Source organism: Saimiri boliviensis, chromosome 1 (genome assembly GCF_048565385.1).
Source record: "Saimiri boliviensis isolate mSaiBol1 chromosome 1, mSaiBol1.pri, whole genome shotgun sequence".
Taxonomy (NCBI): Eukaryota; Metazoa; Chordata; class Mammalia; order Primates; family Cebidae; genus Saimiri; species Saimiri boliviensis.
In genome coordinates this window covers 104,907,670-104,928,159 of record NC_133449.1, presented here as the reverse complement: position 1 = coordinate 104,928,159, position 20,490 = coordinate 104,907,670, and the positions used below count along the sequence as shown (strand labels likewise).

General features: G+C 55.1%; 3 protein-coding genes across 6 annotated transcripts in view; 2 read left to right on the top strand and 1 right to left on the bottom strand.

Moving 5' to 3' along the window:
* The first annotated feature begins 44 nt into the window (after positions 1-44).
* On the top strand, positions 45-2,178 carry TMEM208 (transmembrane protein 208). Its single transcript, XM_003936291.4, has 6 exons — positions 45-147; positions 744-839; positions 1,260-1,319; positions 1,407-1,543; positions 1,696-1,780; positions 1,875-2,178. Exons 1-6 carry the CDS (start codon positions 142-144, stop codon positions 2,010-2,012), a joined length of 522 nt encoding a protein of 173 aa, XP_003936340.1. The 5' UTR covers positions 45-141; the 3' UTR covers positions 2,013-2,178.
* A 116-nt stretch (positions 2,179-2,294) lies between these two features.
* Positions 2,295-20,489, bottom strand: FHOD1 (formin homology 2 domain containing 1). 4 transcript variants are annotated; one of them, XM_010346775.3, is made up of 24 exons: positions 20,202-20,489; positions 12,274-12,380; positions 11,828-11,892; positions 11,241-11,308; positions 11,064-11,169; positions 10,896-10,990; positions 10,513-10,624; positions 10,338-10,432; positions 10,102-10,245; positions 9,829-9,977; positions 9,514-9,672; positions 9,372-9,395; positions 8,981-9,034; positions 7,372-7,487; positions 6,678-7,282; positions 4,953-5,108; positions 4,544-4,726; positions 4,337-4,456; positions 4,097-4,258; positions 3,498-3,688; positions 3,215-3,407; positions 2,967-3,129; positions 2,695-2,892; positions 2,295-2,620 (listed from the first exon to the last, which is right to left on the bottom strand). In XM_010346775.3, the coding sequence occupies exons 1-24, from the start codon at positions 20,400-20,402 to the stop codon at positions 2,538-2,540; spliced, it is 3,549 nt and encodes a 1,182-aa protein (XP_010345077.2). In that variant the 5' UTR covers positions 20,403-20,489; the 3' UTR covers positions 2,295-2,537. The 4 variants fall into 4 exon arrangements, with proteins under 4 accessions (XP_010345077.2, XP_074258039.1, XP_010345078.2 ...); XM_074401938.1 differs by having other exon boundaries at positions 9,514-9,627; XM_010346776.3 differs by lacking the exon at positions 9,372-9,395.
* SLC9A5 (solute carrier family 9 member A5) overlaps positions 11,547-20,490 on the top strand; it is a 35,603-nt gene continuing 26,659 nt past the window's right edge. The window contains exon 1 of the mRNA XM_074401944.1: positions 11,547-12,073. Coding sequence (XP_074258045.1) covers positions 11,977-12,073 — 97 coding nt within the window. The 5' untranslated portion in view covers positions 11,547-11,976. The remainder of the gene's footprint in view (positions 12,074-20,490) is intronic.

The window sequence follows — 20,490 nt, the reverse complement described above, 5'->3', positions numbered from 1 at the left end:
AAGGAAGTGAGCCGTATTTTCGTCCCAGAGGCTGACGACTTCGGTCTGCGCCGGAAGTGTATGCACTGCGGATGTGGTGCTTAGTGATTGCGATTTCGGTCGCTCACCCTTGTTTGCTGGGCTGGGCGTTTGCCTCGCACCATGGCGGTAAGAAAAGTGGTAGGGCAGGGTCCGCACCAGCAAAGCTCTCCCGGGGCTGTGAGAGTGAAAACTAAGAAAGGACAAGGGATGTGGGGTGGGCCGGAGAGGGACGCCATCCCCTGACCAGACTGTACGAGAGCGGGGCAGAGGGATGGCGGCGCAGGACCATACCAGTACTAGTGCCGGAGTAGGGTGGGCTTCGGTACCAGAGCAGGCCAGAAATGTCTGACCTGAGGTGGGCGTTAGCCCAGATCGGGCCTACGCCAGCGGAGGCATGAGAGAGGCACTCCGCTCAGGAGTACCTTTAGAAGAGTCATCATTAGCCCACAGCCAGACTACCAACGGAGCCAGAGGCGGTATTAGTTTAGGGTTGAATTGTTCCAGGGCAAGCAGGAGGCGATCCTAGCTGTGGGTGCTGGAGAGATGGTGTCAGCCCTATGCAGGGTGGACTGGAGGATGGGTGGACATCCCAGGGATTGTGCTAGGTTTCAGCACTACGGGAACCTGGCTGAGTTGCGGCTGGAGCTCTATAGCTAACCAGGCAGGTGGGGAGAATGAGGAGGACGGTGGCCTTCTGACGGCATCTCATCACCCCTCTGCAGCCCAAGGGCAAAGTGGGCACGAGAGGGAAGAAGCAGATATTTGAAGAGAACAGAGAGACCCTGAAGTTCTACCTGCGGATCATACTAGGGGCCAATGTAAGTGCCTGCCTCCTTGCTTCTATGCCCACTTACAGTCCCCAGTCCTCAGCCCTGCTTGGTGAGGAGTACTGGTACCCGACAGAGCTCTAGAAGAGAGCCCCAATCAGAAAGAAATGGGAGAAGATCTGGGCACAGAGAAAGTGCTGACTAGTAAAACACAAAGGAAATGAATTCAGTCGTAGCTGAATTTGAGAGCCCTTCTTACCTACAAGTACACAAAGGCTTCTTTCCTGGGCTGAGTTGGGTGTCAGAGGAGAGTCTGGGTATTTGGGATTCAGGGAGCAGGGCCCTTCCTTCCAGCCCGTAAGAATAACCTTGCTCCTCCCACAGCCTGGCCTAAACCTTGGTCAGAGTTGAGGGAAACCCATGGTTTGAAGGTGTCTTCTGACCCCAGCCTGATCCTGTGATTGCTTGCAGGCCATTTACTGCCTTGTCACCTTGGTCTTCTTTTACTCATCTGCCTCATTTTGGGCCTGGGTAAGTATTTACATCCTGGGAGGTGGGAAGTGGATGAGTGCATAGGGTTAGTGGCTGGCCTTTTATACCCTAATTCTTGCTCTGCAGTTGGCTCTGGGCTTTAGTCTGGCAATATATGGGGCCAGCTACCACTCTATGAGCTCGATGGCACGGGCAGCGTTCTCTGAGGATGGGGCCCTGATGGATGGTGGCATGGACCTCAACATGGAGCAGGGCATGGCAGAGTGAGTGTCCCCCACCGCCAGCCCAGGTGAGCGGCCCCAGGGCTGGGGCCCAGATAGCCCAAGAAGCACAGCAACTTGCAACTTGAAAAGGGTGGAAGGGAGTTGAACTGGGGCCCATCTGCTGTCTTTGGCAGCCTTCTTTCTGTCCACAGGCACCTTAAGGATGTGATCCTGCTGACAGCCATCGTGCAGGTGCTCAGCTGCTTCTCTCTCTATGTCTGGTCCTTCTGGCTTCTGGTATGTGAGCTGGGGGCGATCCCAAGAAGCAGCATCTAACCCTTCCCATCCTTTATTCCCTGCACCTTGCTTCAATTTACCATTTCTCTTGTAGGCTCCAGGCCGGGCCCTTTACCTCCTGTGGGTGAATGTGCTAGGTCCTTGGTTCACTGCAGACAGTGGCACCCCAGTACCAGAGCACAATGAGAAACGGCAGCGCCGACAGGAGCGGCGGCAGATGAAGCGGTTATAGCCATTGACATTGTGGCCACAGGCTGCTGGCCCTGGGTGGCTGTGTCAGGCTGCATGGCCCCTCATGCCTGGAGCAATGAGGGCCTAGTCCAGGGGCCAAAAGCAAGTCTGAGTTATCGGGTATGCTTATACTCTATAGGGTCATTGAATAAATGGCTTAGAATGTGGCTGATGGCTGTGTGGGTGATGAGGGATGAGGCAGGAAGAGCTAGTCCTATGGGATTTCCCTCCTGCTACAGTCCCCGCCTGGTGGGGACCCTGAAAGAAAGAAAAGGCTGTTGGATTCGTTAAGAAAATTTTATTTTGCTCCGTGAGTTCAAGGAGCCCACACACATGCACATGCATAATATGCGCATGCACGCGCGCACACACACCCTCACATGCACACACACACAGCTAATACTGCTGAAGGCATGGCTCCTGGTTATAGAGTTCTGGGGCCAGAATTCTGCTCTGGGCCCTCCTCACTCTGTCATCTCTTGCACTGCAGTCCAGGGTCCAGATAGATTTCCAGGATGCAGCACCTTCACACCTCCAGACCAGAACCCTTGCTCAGTCCCAGTGCCTGCACCAGGTCATCTCCGAGCCCACTCTTCAACGTCCGTCTCACTGCAGGGACAGAACAGGGTTGGAGGGGGTTGATGGGGTTCAGGTGGGCAGTGGGGTTGTTGGGGGTTACTTACAAGACTTGCGGTTGCCACGGGAACGCTTGCGTTCCCTAGCAGCTAAGGCACGAGGACTGCTCTTGGTCACAGACTGCACCAGCATGTCCATGATCTCATCTGATGTATCACTGGGTAAACTGGAGCCTGGAGGTTCTTCGGGGGATGCAGTGGAAGACCCCACTGTGGGCATGATTGGGGAGCTGCTCTGGACCATGCCTGAGGGAGGCAAGATAGGGAGGTCAGGCCAAGGTGGTCCTGGAGCCCAATCCCCCAGCAGCTGTGAGTCTCACCTCTGCTGCGGCGATTGTGTGTGGTGTTCTCAGACCTGCTAGTCAGCAGATTCTTCATACTAGCATGACTGTCAGCATCTCCCCGGCCTGGCCCACTGCTCACAGCCACTGGGACAGAGGGGTTGCTGGGGGCTTCCCCAGCCACACCTGAGAACTTCTCTGTCTGGAGAGGGAAGAAGGGTGAGCTGGGAGGAGTGAAGGAAACCATGGGGGTGGCAATGAAGACTTAGTCCTGGAAGGGCATCCACCTCAGTGATCATGCGTCCCCGGGTCTTGTTGCGCTCACGGTATGTGGCCCGCTTCTGCTGCTGCTGTAGCACTCGTTCCCGGCAAGTCCGATACTCAAGTGCAAACTCCCGCAGTGTGTGGCAGAACTGCGTGATGCGCACTTCACGGGCTGCCTGCGGGGTGTAGCCCAGGTAGAGCAGGAAGGCGTGGAACCTAGGCAGGAGTAGGGAGGGACAGTGAGTCCTGCTTGTTGTCTGAGGGAGGGTGGTGGTGATCCTGCCCCTCTTGGGCCCATAGCCCTACCTATTGCAGACACGACGGTGCACTATCTTCAGCATGGCAACACGGCGGGCACACTGGGCCAGGAAGTGGGTGAGGCGGGCACGCAGGGCTGGGGCCAGCTCATGCTTGGCCAAGCTCCGCAGGCTTTCCTCAGCTGCCCGGCTTCGGCGCTCCAGCTGCCCGAGGTTTTCAGTCAGCTGCTCAAAGTCCACCTGGGAGAGCAAGGGGGTGCACTGTCTCCCCACACCCGGTAGACAAGACACTGCCCGAGGCTGCCTTTGGGCCAGACGGGCCAGCTTGGGCTTTAAGGAGATATCCAAAAACTCATAGATTCCAAAAACTCATGGACTCTTGCATTACAAGAGACAGACAAGTCAATTTGATATGATAAGGAACAGAAGGTTTCTTGGGGGAAGTGGCAGTTAGAAACTGAGACTCAAAGACTGAGTAGGTGTGGCCAGGCTAATAGAGGAAAGAACATTTCTGGCAGAGGGCACGAAGGTGGCTGGACCAAACCCTGGCACAGCAGCCCAAATAGGGAGAAGGAGGAAGAGCCAGGCCCAGGAAGCAGCGCTCCCTCATTCCTCCTTTGGCCTTGGTTGATTCTGGCAGGTGCTAACCTTGGCACAGCGGGTCAGGGCAGGGATTTCTGAGTAGAGGTCAGAGGATTCAGGCTGGGTCTGGAGCACTAGGGAGCAGAGATGGTGTAGCAGTGACTGACGGCGCACGGTGTCCTTCACCTCTGACACCTTCTCCAGGTAGCTCAGCTCAAAGCCGCTGCTCTGAAAGGACCCTTTCTGAGCCTGGGCCTGGTTGGCTCCAGAGCCCTGACTCCCCAGTCCCCATGTACTCTCACTCACCTGGGAGCCATTGAGGAAGTTGCCCACAGCTAGGAGGGTAGCCAGGATGCAGCGGAAGGTGGCATTCTGTACCAGCTGTTCCATACCCACTTTCAGGTCAAACAGTGGCTCAGCAATTTCCTGGTATGGGGGACCAGGGATTCTCAGACTACATGGTCATGATGCTTACCTGTCCCTACTGTCTATCCCACTCCAAGACCCAGGTACCCGCTCCATGCTGTCATAGTCCAGCTTGAAGGCCCAGAGTTGTAGACGACCAGCAAGGCCACTAATGGAGGCAAGAGTCATCAGGAAGTTCTCGGCTGGGCCCAGGGGTATGTCAGGGTTGGCCAGCTGGGCTTCCTCGATCTTCTGCTGTTCCTCCTCCGTGGGCATCATGGTCAGTAGCTTCTGAGGATGTAGCCAGAGCCTGACATGGCCCCCTCAGTGCAGGCCTGAGGCCTCAGGCATTGGTCTTGACCCCTCCCTCAGTCATCTAGGGGAGGTCCCAGAGTCTGAGGGCTGCCCTGCAGAAATGCCAAGCCTACGCCCACCACTTGAGGGACAGGAAATGCCCACCTACCAAGGAGAGGGCCAGACCTCCCACCCACCAAGGGACATAGCTGGGTGTCCCCACCTCAATGCCATCCTTGCTGACAGCAAACTCATCAAAGTTGAGCAGGGCAGCCTTAATGACATGCACAGGTGGCAACGTGGTTAGGCCAATATTGATGGCATTGCTGCGCTTGGGGTCCAGCACTGTGGTCATTGTCCGACGGCCCTCACCAGCTTTCTGCATGGTTGGGGGAAGGGCAGTGTAAGACTGAGGAAGGGACTAGCTGAGACAATAATCTAAGAGGGCACTCCAAGGCCCTCCTCTAAATAGCCAAATGATGGGCCAGGCGCAGTGGCTCACGCCTGTAATCCCAGTACTTTGGGAGGCATAGGTGGGTGGATCACTTGAGGCCAGGAGTTCGAAACCAGCTTGGTCAACATGGTGAAACCCCGTCTCTTTAAAAAAAAAAAAAAAAAAAAAAGCCAAATGATCCCACAACTGACAAACTGGTGAACTGGGATGTATAAGACATTAGATTCTTTTTTTTTTGAGACGGAGTTTCGCTCTTGTTACCCAGGCTGGAGTGCAATGGTGCGATCTCGGCTCACCGCAACCTCCGCCTCCTGGGTTCAAGCAATTCTCCTGCCTCAGCCTCCTGAGTAACTGGGATTACAGGCACGCGCCACCATGCCCAGCTAATTTTTTGTATTTTTAGTAGAGACAGGGTTTCACCATGTTGACCAGGATGGTCTCGATCCCTCGACCTCGTGATCCACCCGCCTCGGCCTCCCAAAGTGCTGGGATTACAGGTTTGAGCCACCGCGCCCGGCCGAATTTAGATACTTTTGAGACAAGGTCTCGCTCTGCCACCCAGGTTGGAGTGCAGTGGTGCCATCATAGTCCACTGCAGTTTATCTTCTGAGATCTTCCGGCCTCAGCCTCCCAAGTAGCTGGGATTACAAGCATGCATCACCATGTGCAACTTTTTTTTTTTTTTTGCCTCCCAGTTTCAAGCAATTCTCCTGCCTTAGCCTCCCAAGTAGCCGGGAGTCCAGGCACAAGCCACACACCCAGCTAATTTTTGTATATTTAGTAGGGATGGAGTTTCACCATGCTAGCCAGGCTGGTCTCCGACTCCTGGCCTCAAGTGATCTGCCTGCCTTGGCCTCCCAAAGTGCTGGGATTACAGGAGTGAGCCACTGTGCCTGGCTAATTTTCTTTTTTAACAATTATTTATTTATTTATTTATTTATTTATTTGAGTTTGTCTTGCTCTGTCACCCAGGCTGGAGTGCAGTGGCACAATCTCGGCTCACTGCAACCTCCACCTCCCAGGTTCAATTGATTCTTCTGCCTCAGCATCCCAAGTAGCTGGGATACAGGCACCCATCATCATACCTGGCTCATTTTATATTTTTAGTAGAGATGGGGTTTTGCCAATTTGACCAGGCTGGTCTCAAACTCCTGACCTCAAATGATGCACCCACCTCAGCCTCTCAAAGTCCTGGGATTACAGGCATGAGCCTCTGCACTTGGCCCAACTTTTAGTAGAGATAAGGGCTCATTATGCTGCCCAGGCTGGTCTCAAACTCCTGGATTACAGGCATGAGCCACCATGCCCAGGCAACTAGATTCTAGTTGGGGCACTGCTAATCTCTTGTTAGGAGACCTTGGGCAATTCCCCACTCCTTTCTTTGCCTTGGTTTCCCCATGTGGGAAGTGAGTGACTAACTCCAACAGGTCAGATCCTTGAGCTCTGATTCCCTCCCACCTCCATTGGGGCTACCGTGCAGATCCATAGATGTACCTTGGAGGGCAGCACGTCTTTGGCACGGGACTCAAAGAGGTGTTCTAGCCGGGCCGTATCCACTGAGACAGGCTCCAGTGAAGCCCAGAGGGTGGCGCAGGGCCCAAAGCGGCTTGCAGAGACTCCATGGCCCGCAGCCAGCTTTAGCTCACGCCAGAAAAGTTTTACTGTCTTCCTCTTGGTGGGGAGGGCTGCACTGTCAGGCACTGAAGGAGGAAGAGTCGCAGCCAGAGGTGGAGGTGGTGGGAAGGGGCCTTTGATGGGTGGGGGAGGTAGAGGTGGGGGAGGTGGGGGGACTCCAGAGAACAGGGGCAGTGGGGGTGGGGGAGGTGGGACCCCTTTCCCAACCTCCGCAGACTCTACATTCAGCATGTCCTGGTCTTCGTCCTCCCCCAGATCTGAGAAGTCCAAGTCCCCAATGCAGAGCTTGGGTGCACGGGTAGGGAGCTCCCAAGTGGGCTCAGCCTTGGGGCTTGATGGCATCAGTGGCTCCTTGGGCTCTGGCTCAAGGCTTCGCTGGGTCCGGAGCAGAACACGGGGGGCAGGGCTATGGGGTGTTCTGGGTACAGGGGCTGTCTCTGGGGAGTCCCAGAGTTCCCGGGCATCTAAAGAAAGGGAAGCAGCTGTCAGTGTCATGCCCTCTGTGGGGCAACAGGGCAACAGGCAGCCTCTGCCTTCCCACCTACCTACTCACCTAAGTGTCCATCTGCCTCATCAGGCATGGCCCCAGGCAATGTCTCTGCCCAGCCCTGGGCCAGCGCAACCTGCTTCTCAGTTTCTGCTGCTGCCACATTCTCCAGGAACCGGGTTCTGAGGGGAGGTGCTTGTCAGTGACAGTGTCTGACACACCCCAGCCCAGGTGCACATGCCTTGCTGAGCCCCTGGACACCACCCCAAATTGCAGGCACACACACACGGGGAACAGTCCATGCACTGAGCTGACCAGAACCGCCCCACAAGGCCAGCCTCTCTTCTGTCCTCCACATCTGGGGAGGATTACTACCAACCCAGCATTCCCAGGTGAAAATAGAGGGAGAATTAACATCTAACTCGCAACTTCGTTCATGTTCACTGTCCTGAATTTTTTTGTTGTTGTTTTTTAGAGACAGCATCTCTTTCTGTCAGTCACCCAGGACAGAGTACAGTGGTGTAATCATAGCTCATTGCAGCCTCAACCTCCTGGGCCTGAGCCTCAGCCTCCCAAGTAGCTGGGACTACAGGCATGTGCCACTATGCCCAGTTAATTTTTGTTTTCGTGGAAACAGGGTCTCACTTTGTTGCTCAGGCTGGTCTTGAACTCCTGGCCTCAAGCAATCCTTTCAACTCAGCCTCCTGAAGTGCTAGGATTACAGGCGTGAATGCTGTACTCAGCCAAATTCTTAAAAATTTCTTTGTAGAGACAAGGTCTTGCTATGTTGCCCAGGCTAGTGTCTTGAGGCTAGACAAGGACTCTTAGAGCAGGGGAAGGGGATAGCTGTCCCAATGGCTATATCAGGCTGTCCCTCCCCTGGCATGTCTGGTAGCTTCTGGGAGCCTATGTCCAGGAAAGGGCTTGGTAAACTGGCCAGGTGCAGTGGCTCATGCCTGTAATCTCTGCACTTTGGGAGGCAGAGGTGTGTGGATCACTTGAACTCAGGAGTTGGAAACCAGCCTGGCTAACATGGTGAAATCCAGTGTCTACTAAAAATACAAAAATTACCCAGGTGTCATGATGCAGGCCTGTAATCCCAGCTACTTGGGAGGCTGAGGCAGGAGAATTGCTTGAACCTGGGAGGCGGAGGTTGCAGTTAGCTGATACTGTGCCATGGTACTCTAGTCTTAGAGACAGGGCAAGATTCTGTCTCAAAAAAAAAATAAGTTCATGGTAAACATTGAACACTCAGTTTATGCTAAAATAATGGGTGCAATCCAGTATCTCTTTTCTGGCCCCTCTAGCTTCTGTTGTCCCTGGCTTTCCCTCAGTCTTAGGTAACCCCTCCACCCCCACACCATACAGCATCCTAGGTCCCTTCTCTGCCCATTCCTTAGCTGAGGATATGGCAGAATGAGCCCCAGATTGGGCATCCACATCCCCATCTCTGGCTGCTAAGGTGTCACTACTGAAGCACAGGGACCACCGTGGCCCCAGTGAATTGCTTCCCAGTGTTTAGCTTTTGGGTTACCAAGGTGGCATATGTCTAGGAGAGGATAGGCCTGAGAGTCCCCCAGCTCTGGCTGCATCAGGCATGTGGAACCCCTGCTGGGGAAGCAATGCTGAAGCCCTGAGCACATGGCAGGCCTGGCAGGCTGGCCTCTATACTTACTCCAGCCTGGCCTGCCCAGGAGGGGACTGGGGAACGGGTGGGCTCTCAGGGGCCCTGGGTAGGGGGAATGAGAGGAAGAGATGGTAACTGTGGTGCCGGCTCCATGGTTGCTCATGCCCACACAGAGCTGGGCAGTGATATTGGTCTTCCCAGCTGCAGTGGGAAGTGGGGAAGGCATGACATGAGGATACTGGAAGTGGTGGGGAGAGACTGACGTGAGCAGGACAGGGTGCAGGAAGAGACAGTGGCAGCAGAACAAGGGAGTGACAGACAGATAGGGGTTAGGAGACATGACCAGAGGCAAAGACAGGCAGAATGTCAGGAGACAAAGGAAGCCACGGGAGGAGGAGATCCAGTCAGAGCAGAGCCCCACCCGCTGGCAGTCACTTACCAAACAGGAGCAGTTTGGTGAAGTCTGGAAAGAGACAGAAAGCACGAGTTTGGGCAGAGGAGGTTGAGGGCCCATGGAGGGGCGCAAAGCAGAGGGACAGTGGGAGAGGGGACTCCAGGGTGGCCTCTGTCTCCCTACTTACTTGTAGATGCTCCTCTCGCTGGAGGTGTCAGCTGAGGGTGCCAGAGAGATGGTAGGGAAAAGGTTCACTGAAGCTTGGAGGCCAGAGGGAGGGCCCACAGGGCTGGAGGTGGGGCTGGTGGAAGAGGTGGGGCCTACTGGTGAGGCGGGGCCTGTGGGGCTGGAGGCAGGAGCTGTCAGTGGGGTGGGGCCTGAGGAGCTGGAGGTGGGGCCTGTCAGTGGGACAGGGCCTGAGGGGTGAGGGTCAGGGCCTGTCAGCTGACAGGGCCCTGCCTAGTAGATCCACCCTTCCCCATCTACGGAGGCTCATACTTACCCAGGTTCTGGGGCACGCACTGGACAGCCCCCGCCTTCCAGAGATCGGCGGCTCCTCTTGCCCTCCTCAGAAGAAGGCTTCCGTCGTTCCCGCCGCCCACCCATGCCTGGGGCTTCCTCGATGTCTCCATCTTCCAATTTCAGGGCGTTCTAGCAGAGGTGGACCATGATGTAAGCAAGTAGTTAACGTGCATGCAGGTGGGGTGAGGTGTTGGGGACTGCACTTCTCTCTTCCCTCCTTCCAGCCCGCCTCAGAGCCTAGGGCCCTGCCCACCTCATAGAGCACAAGCTGTGTGCGCAGGTCGACGTCAGTGCCTGCAGTGCCCAGGTGGCGCTGGACCAGCGCTTCCATGCCCTGCTGCTCCAGTGCATCCGTCACATCGTAGAAAGAGTCCTGGTCTGGGAGCGCTGCCAGTGTCTGGAGGGCGGAGATAAGAAGGCAAGGCTGAGGTTGGTGGGGAGGTCAGGAACCTGAGCAGCCCAGAGCTGGCACCCAGTTCTTGACCACACCTTGTTGATGAGGGTGACCGTGTACACCAAAAGCTCAGGGTCAGCGCCATTCTTCTCTGCCAGGATGGACACCAGATTGGCCCAGGGAGGAGCACCTGCCACACAGAAAGTGTCATGGGGGAACAGGTAGGAGAGAGGGCTGTGAGTGGTGGGGGAGGAAGGGACAGTCTCTGACCGGTGGCGCTGGCCACAGAGTTGACTGCGCGGATGAACAGCGGGGCGTTGTTTTCCGAGTATTCTACAAACACCAACAGCAGCTTCAGGGCTGTCTTCACCACCAAGCGGGACTGAGGGGAGAGGTCAGCACATATGAGTAGGGCTTAGGCCAGATCTGTGCCAGCTCCTGCTGGGGAAGGGGAAGGGCTGTTGGGGCTGGACCCTGAGAGGAGAATCTAGACAGAATGAACCCGCTCCAGGCCCAGGCACTGAAGTGCCTTCTAGGCTTAGAGAGGCCTCAGACTCACTCCCTTCCAGCCTACTTTGCAGAACAGGAAACTGAGGCCCAGAGAGAAGCAATAAATAGGCAAAGGGTATAAGGCTGGGTGGAGAGCCACTTACCAGGCTGGCACACAGTGTGTACAGCCACTGAACAGTCTCACTATGGGCCACCACCCCCAGCATTCCATCCACAAAGAGCATCAGCTGGCCAAGTGCTGAGGACACAGGGATGGGCAGAGTCAGTGAGGGTCGCTGGAGCAGAGGTCATGGGGGAGGGGTGGGGCTGACCTCGAAGGATGTAGCTCTGGTAGTTGTGGTCGGCAGCAGCACCCACACGAATCAGGCAGCTCAGCCCCTCTGAATGCACAAATTCAGGCACCAGGTCTTGGTCCTCCTAGGGGCACCATGGGGGAGTTTAGTGAGGCTTGGGCTGCACGCCCACCCCCAGCCTACTGCGGGCCTCACCTGGAAGATCTGTTTCAGTGAGAAGAGGGAGCGGCGGAGCTCAGGGCCACTGGAGCCATACAGCTTTTCTGCAAAAGGTAGGGCATGAAACCCTCTAGGGTACACAGACTCACTGTCTTCCTCTATTGGGACACAACCACAACTTCCACCAAAAAATAGTCGTATATATAAACAGTCACATATAAAAATATGTATACATACATATATATACACACACACACACACACACACACACACACACACACATATATATATATATATTTGTCTAAGAGGGTCTCACTCTGTCACCCAGGCTGGAGTGCAGTGGCACAGTCATAGCTCACTGCAGCATCAAACTCCTAGCCTCAAACAATCCCTCCCACCTTGACCTCCCAAAGCAATGGCATTGCAAGTACCTGGTCTGTACTAACATTCTTGAACCCCCCTCCACTCCCACCCTGGCCCTGGAAGGAGAGGTCAGGAGAGGGAAAGGAAGAAGCACATCCAGCTGAACCTGCTCCGTCCACTGTTCAGCACAGGCTTGAAAGTGAGCCAACTGGGCTATGGGGAGGAGGTGCTGCTGGACATGGATGCCCTCTCACACTTACCCAAGATAGCGTTGACCCTCACAGACAGCTGGGTCCGAAGAATCAGCGTGGGCTTCCGCCCTTTGCTGGAATCAAGGATCCCTGTCAGCAGCTCCCAGCCCATCCCTCAGCATCCCTCCCCATAAAACAAGGGAGCCAAAGACCTCCCCATGCCAACCCCAGCCCAACTCTTTCCTCCCCAGCTGCTCCACCAAGGACCCAAGGGTTGGCCAGACAAGAAGGTTGGTGCAAACATATGTTCCTCAGGTATGTGGGAGAGCCCCTGACTCCCATCTTGGGCAGCAGGTAACACTGGCCAGGCTTTAGAATTCCCTTGGCACAGTTCCCTGGGGCAGGAGGTGACCCATGGCCCAGGATAGCAATCAAGTGTCTCAGCTGTTGACATTTGAGCCAGCCCCTGGCAAAGGTGGGAATAACCTTGCCTCCCTGGCCCCATCAGTTCTGACCTGATCTCTTCATAGAAGCCCTCCAGCATCTCCCGCTGCTCTTCCAGGGACAGCTCAGGGTCCAGGTAGTATCCAGAGGGAGACACTTGCAGAGCACAGTCCTCCAGCTGGGGACAAAAGGGACAGGTTGAGACTGAGGAAGACCTCTTACCTCCCAGTTCGGGGGTGGCAGAGAGACACAGGGTCTGCACTACAGCCGGGCATTCCTTTAGCAGTTGTTTTTTAAATGCCTACTATGTGCAAAGCCCATCTGTCTCAGGCACCAGGCTTTCTTGCCCTTTGTCTCTGCCATTTCCTCTCCTGGCTGACACCTACCTATTCTTTAGGTTGCTATGCAACCCACTCCACCCTGTGTGTGCTCTCCTCGGAGACCTTCCACACAACATTCTAATATCCGAGCCACTGGTCTCCTTCCCCTCTAGCTGTGTTCTCTGCATTCAGGCACTCCATCTGTCTTGCTCCCTGCTGTATCTGAAGAGCCTGGCATAGCACCTGACACATGGTAACCACTCACTAAGGCTTGTTGAGCTAATGAACATGGATGAGGAAGGGGAATTGAGAGAAGATGGGAAGAAGTTCCTGCCTTCGAGGAAGCTCACAGCCTTGTGGGGTGAAAAGCTGTAGTCACAAAGCATTAACCCTCAGAGAAAAAGTGTTAAGATGGCTGGGAGGTGCAAACCCATCCGGGAGAGTGTGTCTGTGTGTGTCTCAGTGAGTAAGAGGGTGAAGAACAGGGTTCTCCCCAGTCCCACCATATTTCCGGGTCTTTGCCCTCCCCAAAGTGGGCTTCAGTTACAATGGTCCTAGCTGGACTTCAGAGAACCCCCACAAGGGGGCCTGTTAAAAAACAAACTTAAGGCTGGGCATGCTGGCTCACACCTGTAATCTCAGCACTTTGTGATACCAAGTCAGGCAATCACTTGAGGTCAGGAATTCGAGACCAGCCTGGCCAACATGGTGAAATCCCATCTCTACAAAATACAAAAATTAGTCAGGCATGATGGTGGGTGCCTGTAATCCCAGCTACTAGGGAGGCTGAAGCTGGGAAATTGCTTGAACCTGGAAGGTGGAGGTTACAGTGAGCTGAGATCACACCATTGCACTCCAGCCTGGGTGACAGAGACTCCCTCTTAAAAACAAAACAAAATAATTTAGAGTCTGACTCAGTCTACAGTAGGACACCGAGGCCTGCCTTTGTAACAGGCAGGCTCATGCTCCATCCATGTGTCCATCTCCCATGTTTCCCTCCCTGAGCCTGGCTCTCCTCCCCCGCCACGGGGCATGGTACTTGGCCCCTTTAGAAGTGCCTGTAGAGAAGCCTGAGGGAGGTGACTACTCTGCCTCTCCCAGATACCTCCCGCATTGCACAGTGCAGGTATGCAGGCTCAGCAAAGTCCCCTTGACTTAAGTGGCTCTGGCCCTTGAGATACCTTGGCCCAGAGAGCCCACCTCTGAAGAGGCAGGGGGTATTCCAGTCTCCATCTTACTGGGCATGTCAATTTCAACATTTGTCCTGCTGTTTAGTTAGCCCTGCCCTGTTCTGGACCCCGCCCAAGGGCTTCCAACTAGCCTTGGTCCCCTGGGGAAAAAGGGAGGCCAGCTCCTGCCCCAGATCCTGCCTCTGTTTAGCACCCCTTGCTCCTGCCTCAGAGCCTGACCTGGCTCCTTCCCCACAGTTTAGCCTGTGGGGCCCTTGGGTGACCCCCGCACCCCCTCGCCTGGGACCTGGAACATAGGACAAACACTCCAGCCTGTTCTCTGTCCCACTTCCTGCCTGGCTGCATGCCCTCCCCAGGGTGCCTTGGGCGGGCCTGGCCGCTTTCCCCTCCCTGGGAGCAGAGTCATCTTCTCCAGAGCCTACTGGGAACAGGCCTGAAAAGGGGCAGCAAGGCCTGAGGGCTGGAGTATCTTGTCCAGGGCCAGCTCAGCTGAGGGCAGCCCACATTCCTCCTGATCTCTCTTCCCACACAGTGACTCAGCAGCCTACCACCCTACCCCCATTCAGGCACAGCCATATCTCCCTCCCTTGGCCCAGAGGATTCTGGAACCCTAGAGGAAGACACCTCCCCCAGAGCCACCCCCGTCAGGGATTCCCCCCAGATCACACATGTATAGAACAGCTCATTCATTTGAACATTCATGAACCCGCTGGTTTCAGATGCAGAGGATTTAGCAGGAATCAGACACTGCCTTTGCCTTCCCTTCCTTCCTTGTAGCCCAGTGGGGAAGACAGACAGACTTAACTCAGAAAACACAAAATCACAACTTCCATGGGTACTAGGAAAGGGGAGGGGCAGAGTTCTATAAAGATAAATGGGAGGGGAGATTATGTTACACCTAGTAACTGCTTACGCACCCAGGTATAAGGTCGGCTTTGAACTGACCAACAGTTCAAACACAGGCTGAAGCAGCACAGCCCCAGAAAGGTCAGGCCCACCACACTGTCCTGTGCTCTTGCATGCTCTAATCCCAAGGGAGCAGAGAATGGCCCTTTCCTTCCAGGAGAACTGGGACACCTGCATCCATTTGGGGCAGGGTCCTGAAATGGACCACTTTTTTTTTTTTTTTTTTTAAGTGGTCCACCTTTTTTTTTTTTTTTTTGAGATGGAGTCTCAGTCTGTCTCCCAGGCTGGAGTGCAGTGTGGCAAGATCTCAGCTCACTGCAACCTCCTCCCAGGTTCAGGCGATTTTCCCACCTCAGCCTCCCAAGTACCTGGCATTACAGGCGTGCACCACCGTGCCTGGCTAATTTTTGTATTTTTAGTAGGGATGGGGTTTCAGCATGTTGGCCGGGCTGTTTTTGAACTCCTGACCTCAAGTGATCCACCAGCCTGCCTCTCAAAGTGCTGGGATTACAGGTGTGAGCCACTGCACTCAGCCAATCGTCCCCCTTCTCTAGTCTTCTTAGCTGAGCAGGTTCAACCCTGTCTCTGTCGTCGTGGCAGTGTCCTCCTCAGCCACTTCGCCTGTCCAATCCTACCAGGGCCCCATTTCTGGGAGGAGGTCCAGGAAAACAGGCAGTCCAGTCCAGTGCCTTCCAGGACAGTCTCCCCACCCCCAGCTGTCAGTCCTGCTTGGAAGTGGGGGTGGTAGGCTAGAGTCAGGCAAGCAGCAAAGAGCAGGAGACTTCCTGCCAGCAGGATGGTACTTGTCCCTCACACCCCTGGCTCCTTCCTGGGGTCACCCTTCTGAGAAAGCCAAACTTCTGGGCCTTGTTTCTCACACCCTGGGCCTGGGCCAGGCCTGAATAAGCCCAAACCCTGGTCCTTGCTGACAGGGCTTAAGGTCAGCATGTAGTGTGGACCCACATCCCTGACACCTTTCTGGCTCCTGTCTTCCTCACTTTTCTGGTCTCTGTCTTGGGGTAGAGTCCTTCTCTCATTCTTCCCAGGCTCAGCTTCTCACTTTGGCCTCCAGCCCACTATTCTCTTGACTCTCCAGGCCCAGGCTTTTCTGGCAGCCCAAAACCAACTGGTTACATATGGTTTTATATGCAAGATCAATCTCAGGGGAACATGACGTCTACTTCACTCTCTTTCTAAATATGTATCTGTATCTATATTATAGACATCTATCTATAATATAGATGTCTATAGGTATTGATAACCTATATATATCTATGTATCATATCTATTATACATATATCTAGGTACCCATTATATATATCTATTATCTAATATAAATATATATATATATATATATATATATATATATATATATATATATTTTCCCCTTTTGTTTTTTGGACTGTCTTACCCAGTATTTTTAATAAGTCTTACCTGATTACCTGTAATCAGGTAAGACTGAGCATACTATAGAGCAGGGTACAGGGAAGATGGAAAAGGGGTGAGATTATAGGCTGAAAGGCTTCTGTTTTAAAAAATAATTGGTTAACTGCCTCTTTTGTCTCCTTTCCTATAAACACAGAACCCAGTGTTCTAAAGACCCTCCTTTCCTGTTATTGTGGGTCTCCAACTAGAGAGTGACTTCCTGAATGAGATGATATGGATGGCCCTTGGGGAGGGAAATCTACTTTTGTTATCTTTTCATTATGCTTCCTCTGTGGCACTGGGCTGCCTCTTTCTTTCTTTCTTTCTTTTTTATAAATAGAAATAGGGTCTATATTGCCCACACCGTTCTTGAACTCCTGGCTTCAAGCAGTCCTCTGGCCTTAGCTTCCCAAAGTGCTGAGATTACAGGCATGAGCCATGAGAAGCCCAGCCTGAGCTGTCTATTTAATTTGATTCTACCAATAATCCTTTTACAGATGGGGAAACCAAGAATGAGAAAATTAGCACATTGCCCCAGGCTGCATAGCCAGGAGCCATGGTTAATTGATGCCATCTTGGGCGGATGGGCCCTGGAAGTGCTCCAGAGAACCCTAGAGGGGAGGTGGAGTGACGGCTGGGACCAGCAGGATTGCCAAGAGCTGAAGACATCCTCTTAGCTTTCTGGACTCTGTAAATACTCCAAACTGGTCCTCCCAGTTCCAGCAAGGGAAAACCAGTAGACACACATACCTCATACAAGCTAGGATAATAGTATCTACCTCTGCCAAGACCTAAGTGCCAGGGTCCCTCACCAGGCTGCAGCTCAGCCACTCTGTTCCAGAATAACCAGCAGATTGGATGGACCAGCCCCAGAGGAGGCCAGGAGGAGACCAGGGCTCATTCCCACACCCCAGTTTTCTACAGTCTCCCAAAGACTCCTGAGGTGTAAAAAGCCTAGATGGGTTGGGGTAGGGTCAGGAAACATTTCAGGACAGTGCCACCACTGTCCTGCTCTGTCTTTAGCCACAGCTATGGAAACAAAGTTGCTCATAATGACCAGATTTCTAAGGCCATCCCCACTGCCAGGGGGAGAGGGCTTGCCTGGTTTTGCAGGAGGGTCAGAGAAGCACCCCAAGTCCCCCTACCCAGATCTCAGGGAGAAAAAAGTCAGTGCTATACCCGGTGTGGTGAGGGCCTTGGGTATCAGAGAGAGGCTCCTGAGACACTTCCCAGAAGGGAGGGTAGGACTGGGAAGCTCTGGATTAGGAGATGAGATACAAGGACAGAGGGACACATTCTCCCCTGGGACAAAGGCAGGTCCCTGGGCTGGGGGAATATTTTGCATGGAGGAGAGGAAGGCACTCCTGAGTTCCCCCTCAACACTAGGTCTGGCCCAAGGCACTGTCAGGCTTCCCTCCACCAACCAGGGCCAGGAGATGAGTCAGAGGCTGTGGCCAGGAGCTTCCTCCTAGACTAGGAGGAAATGAGCAAGGCTTTCTCAGACCTGAAAACTCTTTAAAAAGGAAGCCCCCAGGGGAACTCTAGGGGCTGGGCTTGGCCCAAAAGGGTATGCAGGTGGAGCCCCAGGGAGAAAGCAGGCTGGCCTTGGTACATCCCCAGGGGGGTGGGGGTGGGTCATCTGCTGGGATGATCAGGGCCAGTGCCCAGGGCCAGTACTCAGAGGAAGACAGAGGCCACTTCACTGTGTCCTGTCCTCTGCTGTGTCCTGTCCTCTGTCCTGTCCTACTGTATATAGGATAAAGCAATGAGGAGAGAACACCCTCCTTTTATTTCTGCCCTACAGCTTGGGACAGGGATGCCTGGGCTTCTGGGCCACCTTTCCCCTCTAGAGGGCCAGCAAGACAGTCCTGAGTCATGTCTGTGCCTCTGGGGCACCCACTTATAGGACTATGGGAGGAACCAGTTGTTGACATTTCCTGCAAGGAGGGGCCCTGCTCCCCCTCGCTCAGCTCTCTGATGTCCCTGCCCCTGCCCTATTCTCAGCCCCTCTTCCTCCAGCCTTCTATTCTGGGGCTGTGGTCACAGTTTATATTTGGATTGAGCACATCACAGTGCATCTGACCATTCCTGGCAGAGCTGCTAGCCCCAGGGAGTCCTGGCTCTGGGTATTGTGGTAACCTAGTGTACCACCTCCATATCCCTGTGGGGGAGGGGAGGCAGTCCTCGGGTACCCCAGGTGGGAGAACATGAAACCAGGGAGACCAGGAAGGACTGCATTGGGGATGGGAAACTTATATTCTCCATCGGAGCTCTGTAGTGTCCTCAGCAAAGGAGCAGGGAACAGAGGGCAGAGCACCTTGTGGGGTCAGGTGGGGAAACGGGTCCCATGAGATGAGATGGAAGGGGTGGTTCTGAGCCTCTTTCTTGCAGCTGACCTCCCAGGCCTGCCCCCAGTTGGGAAGAGGGGCGTCAAGGGGCTGGGCACAGTGTCTCATGCCTTTAATCCCAGCACTTTGGGAGGCCAAAGCAGGCAGATCACCTGAGGTTAGGAGTTTGAGACCAGCCTGGCCAACATGGCGAAACACTGTCTCTACTAAAAATAAAAAAATTAGCTGGGCGTGGTGATGCACGCCTGTAAACCCAGCTGTTCAGGAGGCTGAGGCAGAATTGCTAGAATCTGGGAGGCCGAGGTTGCAGTGAGCCGACATGGCCCCACTGCACTCCAGCCGGGACACAGAGCCAGAATCCATCTTAAAAAAAAAGGAGGGGGGGTGTCAGGGCTAGGTCCAATTCTTGAGTGGCAGGATGAGAGGAATACTATCTTTTCTCTAGTGTCCCACCCTTATTTCAGGACCAGGACTTTAGGAGCCTGGAAGAGAGAACCAGTCACAATTCAGCACTCCTGTTCAGCCAGCCCCCAGCCTGAATGGGAGGTGGCCTTCAGCTGCACACGGTTCTTCCAAGGACACCTCAATTTGACCCTCTCAATAGGGCAGGACAAGTGGGGTCTGCGTCAAAACTCAGGCGGTAGGCAGTGTGCTGCATCCTTTGGCCTTGAAGCCGGGTGGGGGGGCCACTCCCCAGGCCAAAAGTCTCACCCCTCCCACCAGCGCTCAGAGGCGGGGCCGGCCACAGGGCGAGGAATGCGGGCTGGGGGCCCGGGGCACATTCCAAGGGAGACCCTGGGCCCAAGGGGCAAGTTTACGCCACGCGGCGCCCAGCTGAGTCTGGGAGCAGGGGAGGACACCCACACCGACTCCCTCTCCTCCTCCCTAGCACTCGAGGCGGCCGGACTGGCGGGGAGCCTGGGGGTGGTGGTAGTGCGCCTCCCAGAGTCCTGGCCCGGAAACAGCGTGCCGGAAAGGGCTGCTTGTGGGGGGCTGAGGGCGGTGAGAGAGAGGGGAGAAGAGGTAGGCTGGCCATCTGGAAAAGGGCCTCTTCCCGAACAGTGCACAAGTCGGCTTCGGAGCGGCGGCAGAGTAGAGCAGGCCTGCGGTTTAAAATTAGCCTGGCCCTCCCTCTCACTTCCAGGAGCCGGCCGATGGGCGGCGAGTGTCGGGGGATGGGGAGCGGGAGCGCTGACTCAAAGGGCTTTTCCACCCGTGCAGCCTCCTGCGCTCTGCGAATCCCAGGCCGAGACCGCTTCCCGGGGACTCCCCTCACCCCGTGAAGTCTCTCCTCGGCCGGCACTCCCTTGTTCCCACTGACCTACAGGGTCAAGCCCCAATCCAGCTTCATGACACCGCGGGAAACCTCTGCCACCTCTAGTAGCCAGCCCCGGGCCCGCCTCTCCTCGTGGTCCCGCCCCCACCTCACCTGAAGCAGGTGGAAGCTGGTCCCTTCCCAGCTCCGCCTCCAGGGTCCACTACAGCCCAAATAGCTACCGTCACCCTGACCAGCGAAGCCACCCTGGCAAACGGATGGCGAGTGGAACGCGAGCACCTCCCCAGGTGTGCCTAATTTGAAGAGAGGCCAGAATGCCGGGAACAAGTTTCTAGCACCCCTCTTGAGTTTTTCCTCAACTTGAGAGGGAACTCCCTCTCCCGCAGGAGGGGCAGCGTGGACCCTGGGGCCCCAGTCCAAGACTTTTCGGAAGAGCGCTTGCTCCAGCCTCTTCCCGAGGTGTACCTCCCACCAGCTTTCATGGCGCCCACCCTAAATCCCCGATCGCCCCAACCTTTCTCCAACTCCCCTCACCTTGAGCGGCGCCCCTAGCAGGCGGTGCAGCGCGGGTATCTGCGCGCCCAGGGGCAGCGCCCCGTCCAGGGTGCAGGTGGGGGCCCGGCGCGGCTCCGGGAAGTTGGCACACGCGAAGGGGTCGGTGTCTTCCAGGTACTGCACCCTCACGGTCACCACTGATACCGGCCCCTCGTCCCCGCGGTCGTCCCCGCCCGCCATGGCTTTGCCGCCGGCTCGCGCGGCGAACCTCGGAATCCCGGCCCCACAGCAGCTTCTACTCCAGCACACTGTAGCTCCGCTGTTCTGG

Excerpts from the sequence above, each read along its gene's own strand:
- FHOD1 (XM_010346775.3), bottom strand. The coding sequence starts at position 20,402 with ATGGCGGGCGGGGACGACCGCGGGGACGAGGGGCCGGTATCAGTGGTG. Across the intron at positions 11,893-12,273 it reads GGCTTCTATGAAGAGATCAG|CAAAGGGCGGAAGCCCACGC; the intron begins GTCAGAACTGAT and ends CCTTGATTCCAG. Across the intron at positions 11,170-11,240 it reads CACTGAAACAGATCTTCCAG|GAGGACCAAGACCTGGTGCC; the intron begins GTGAGGCCCGCA and ends TGGTGCCCCTAG.
- TMEM208 (XM_003936291.4), top strand. Across the intron at positions 840-1,259 it reads GGATCATACTAGGGGCCAAT|GCCATTTACTGCCTTGTCAC; the intron begins GTAAGTGCCTGC and ends GATTGCTTGCAG. Across the intron at positions 1,320-1,406 it reads CTGCCTCATTTTGGGCCTGG|TTGGCTCTGGGCTTTAGTCT; the intron begins GTAAGTATTTAC and ends CTTGCTCTGCAG.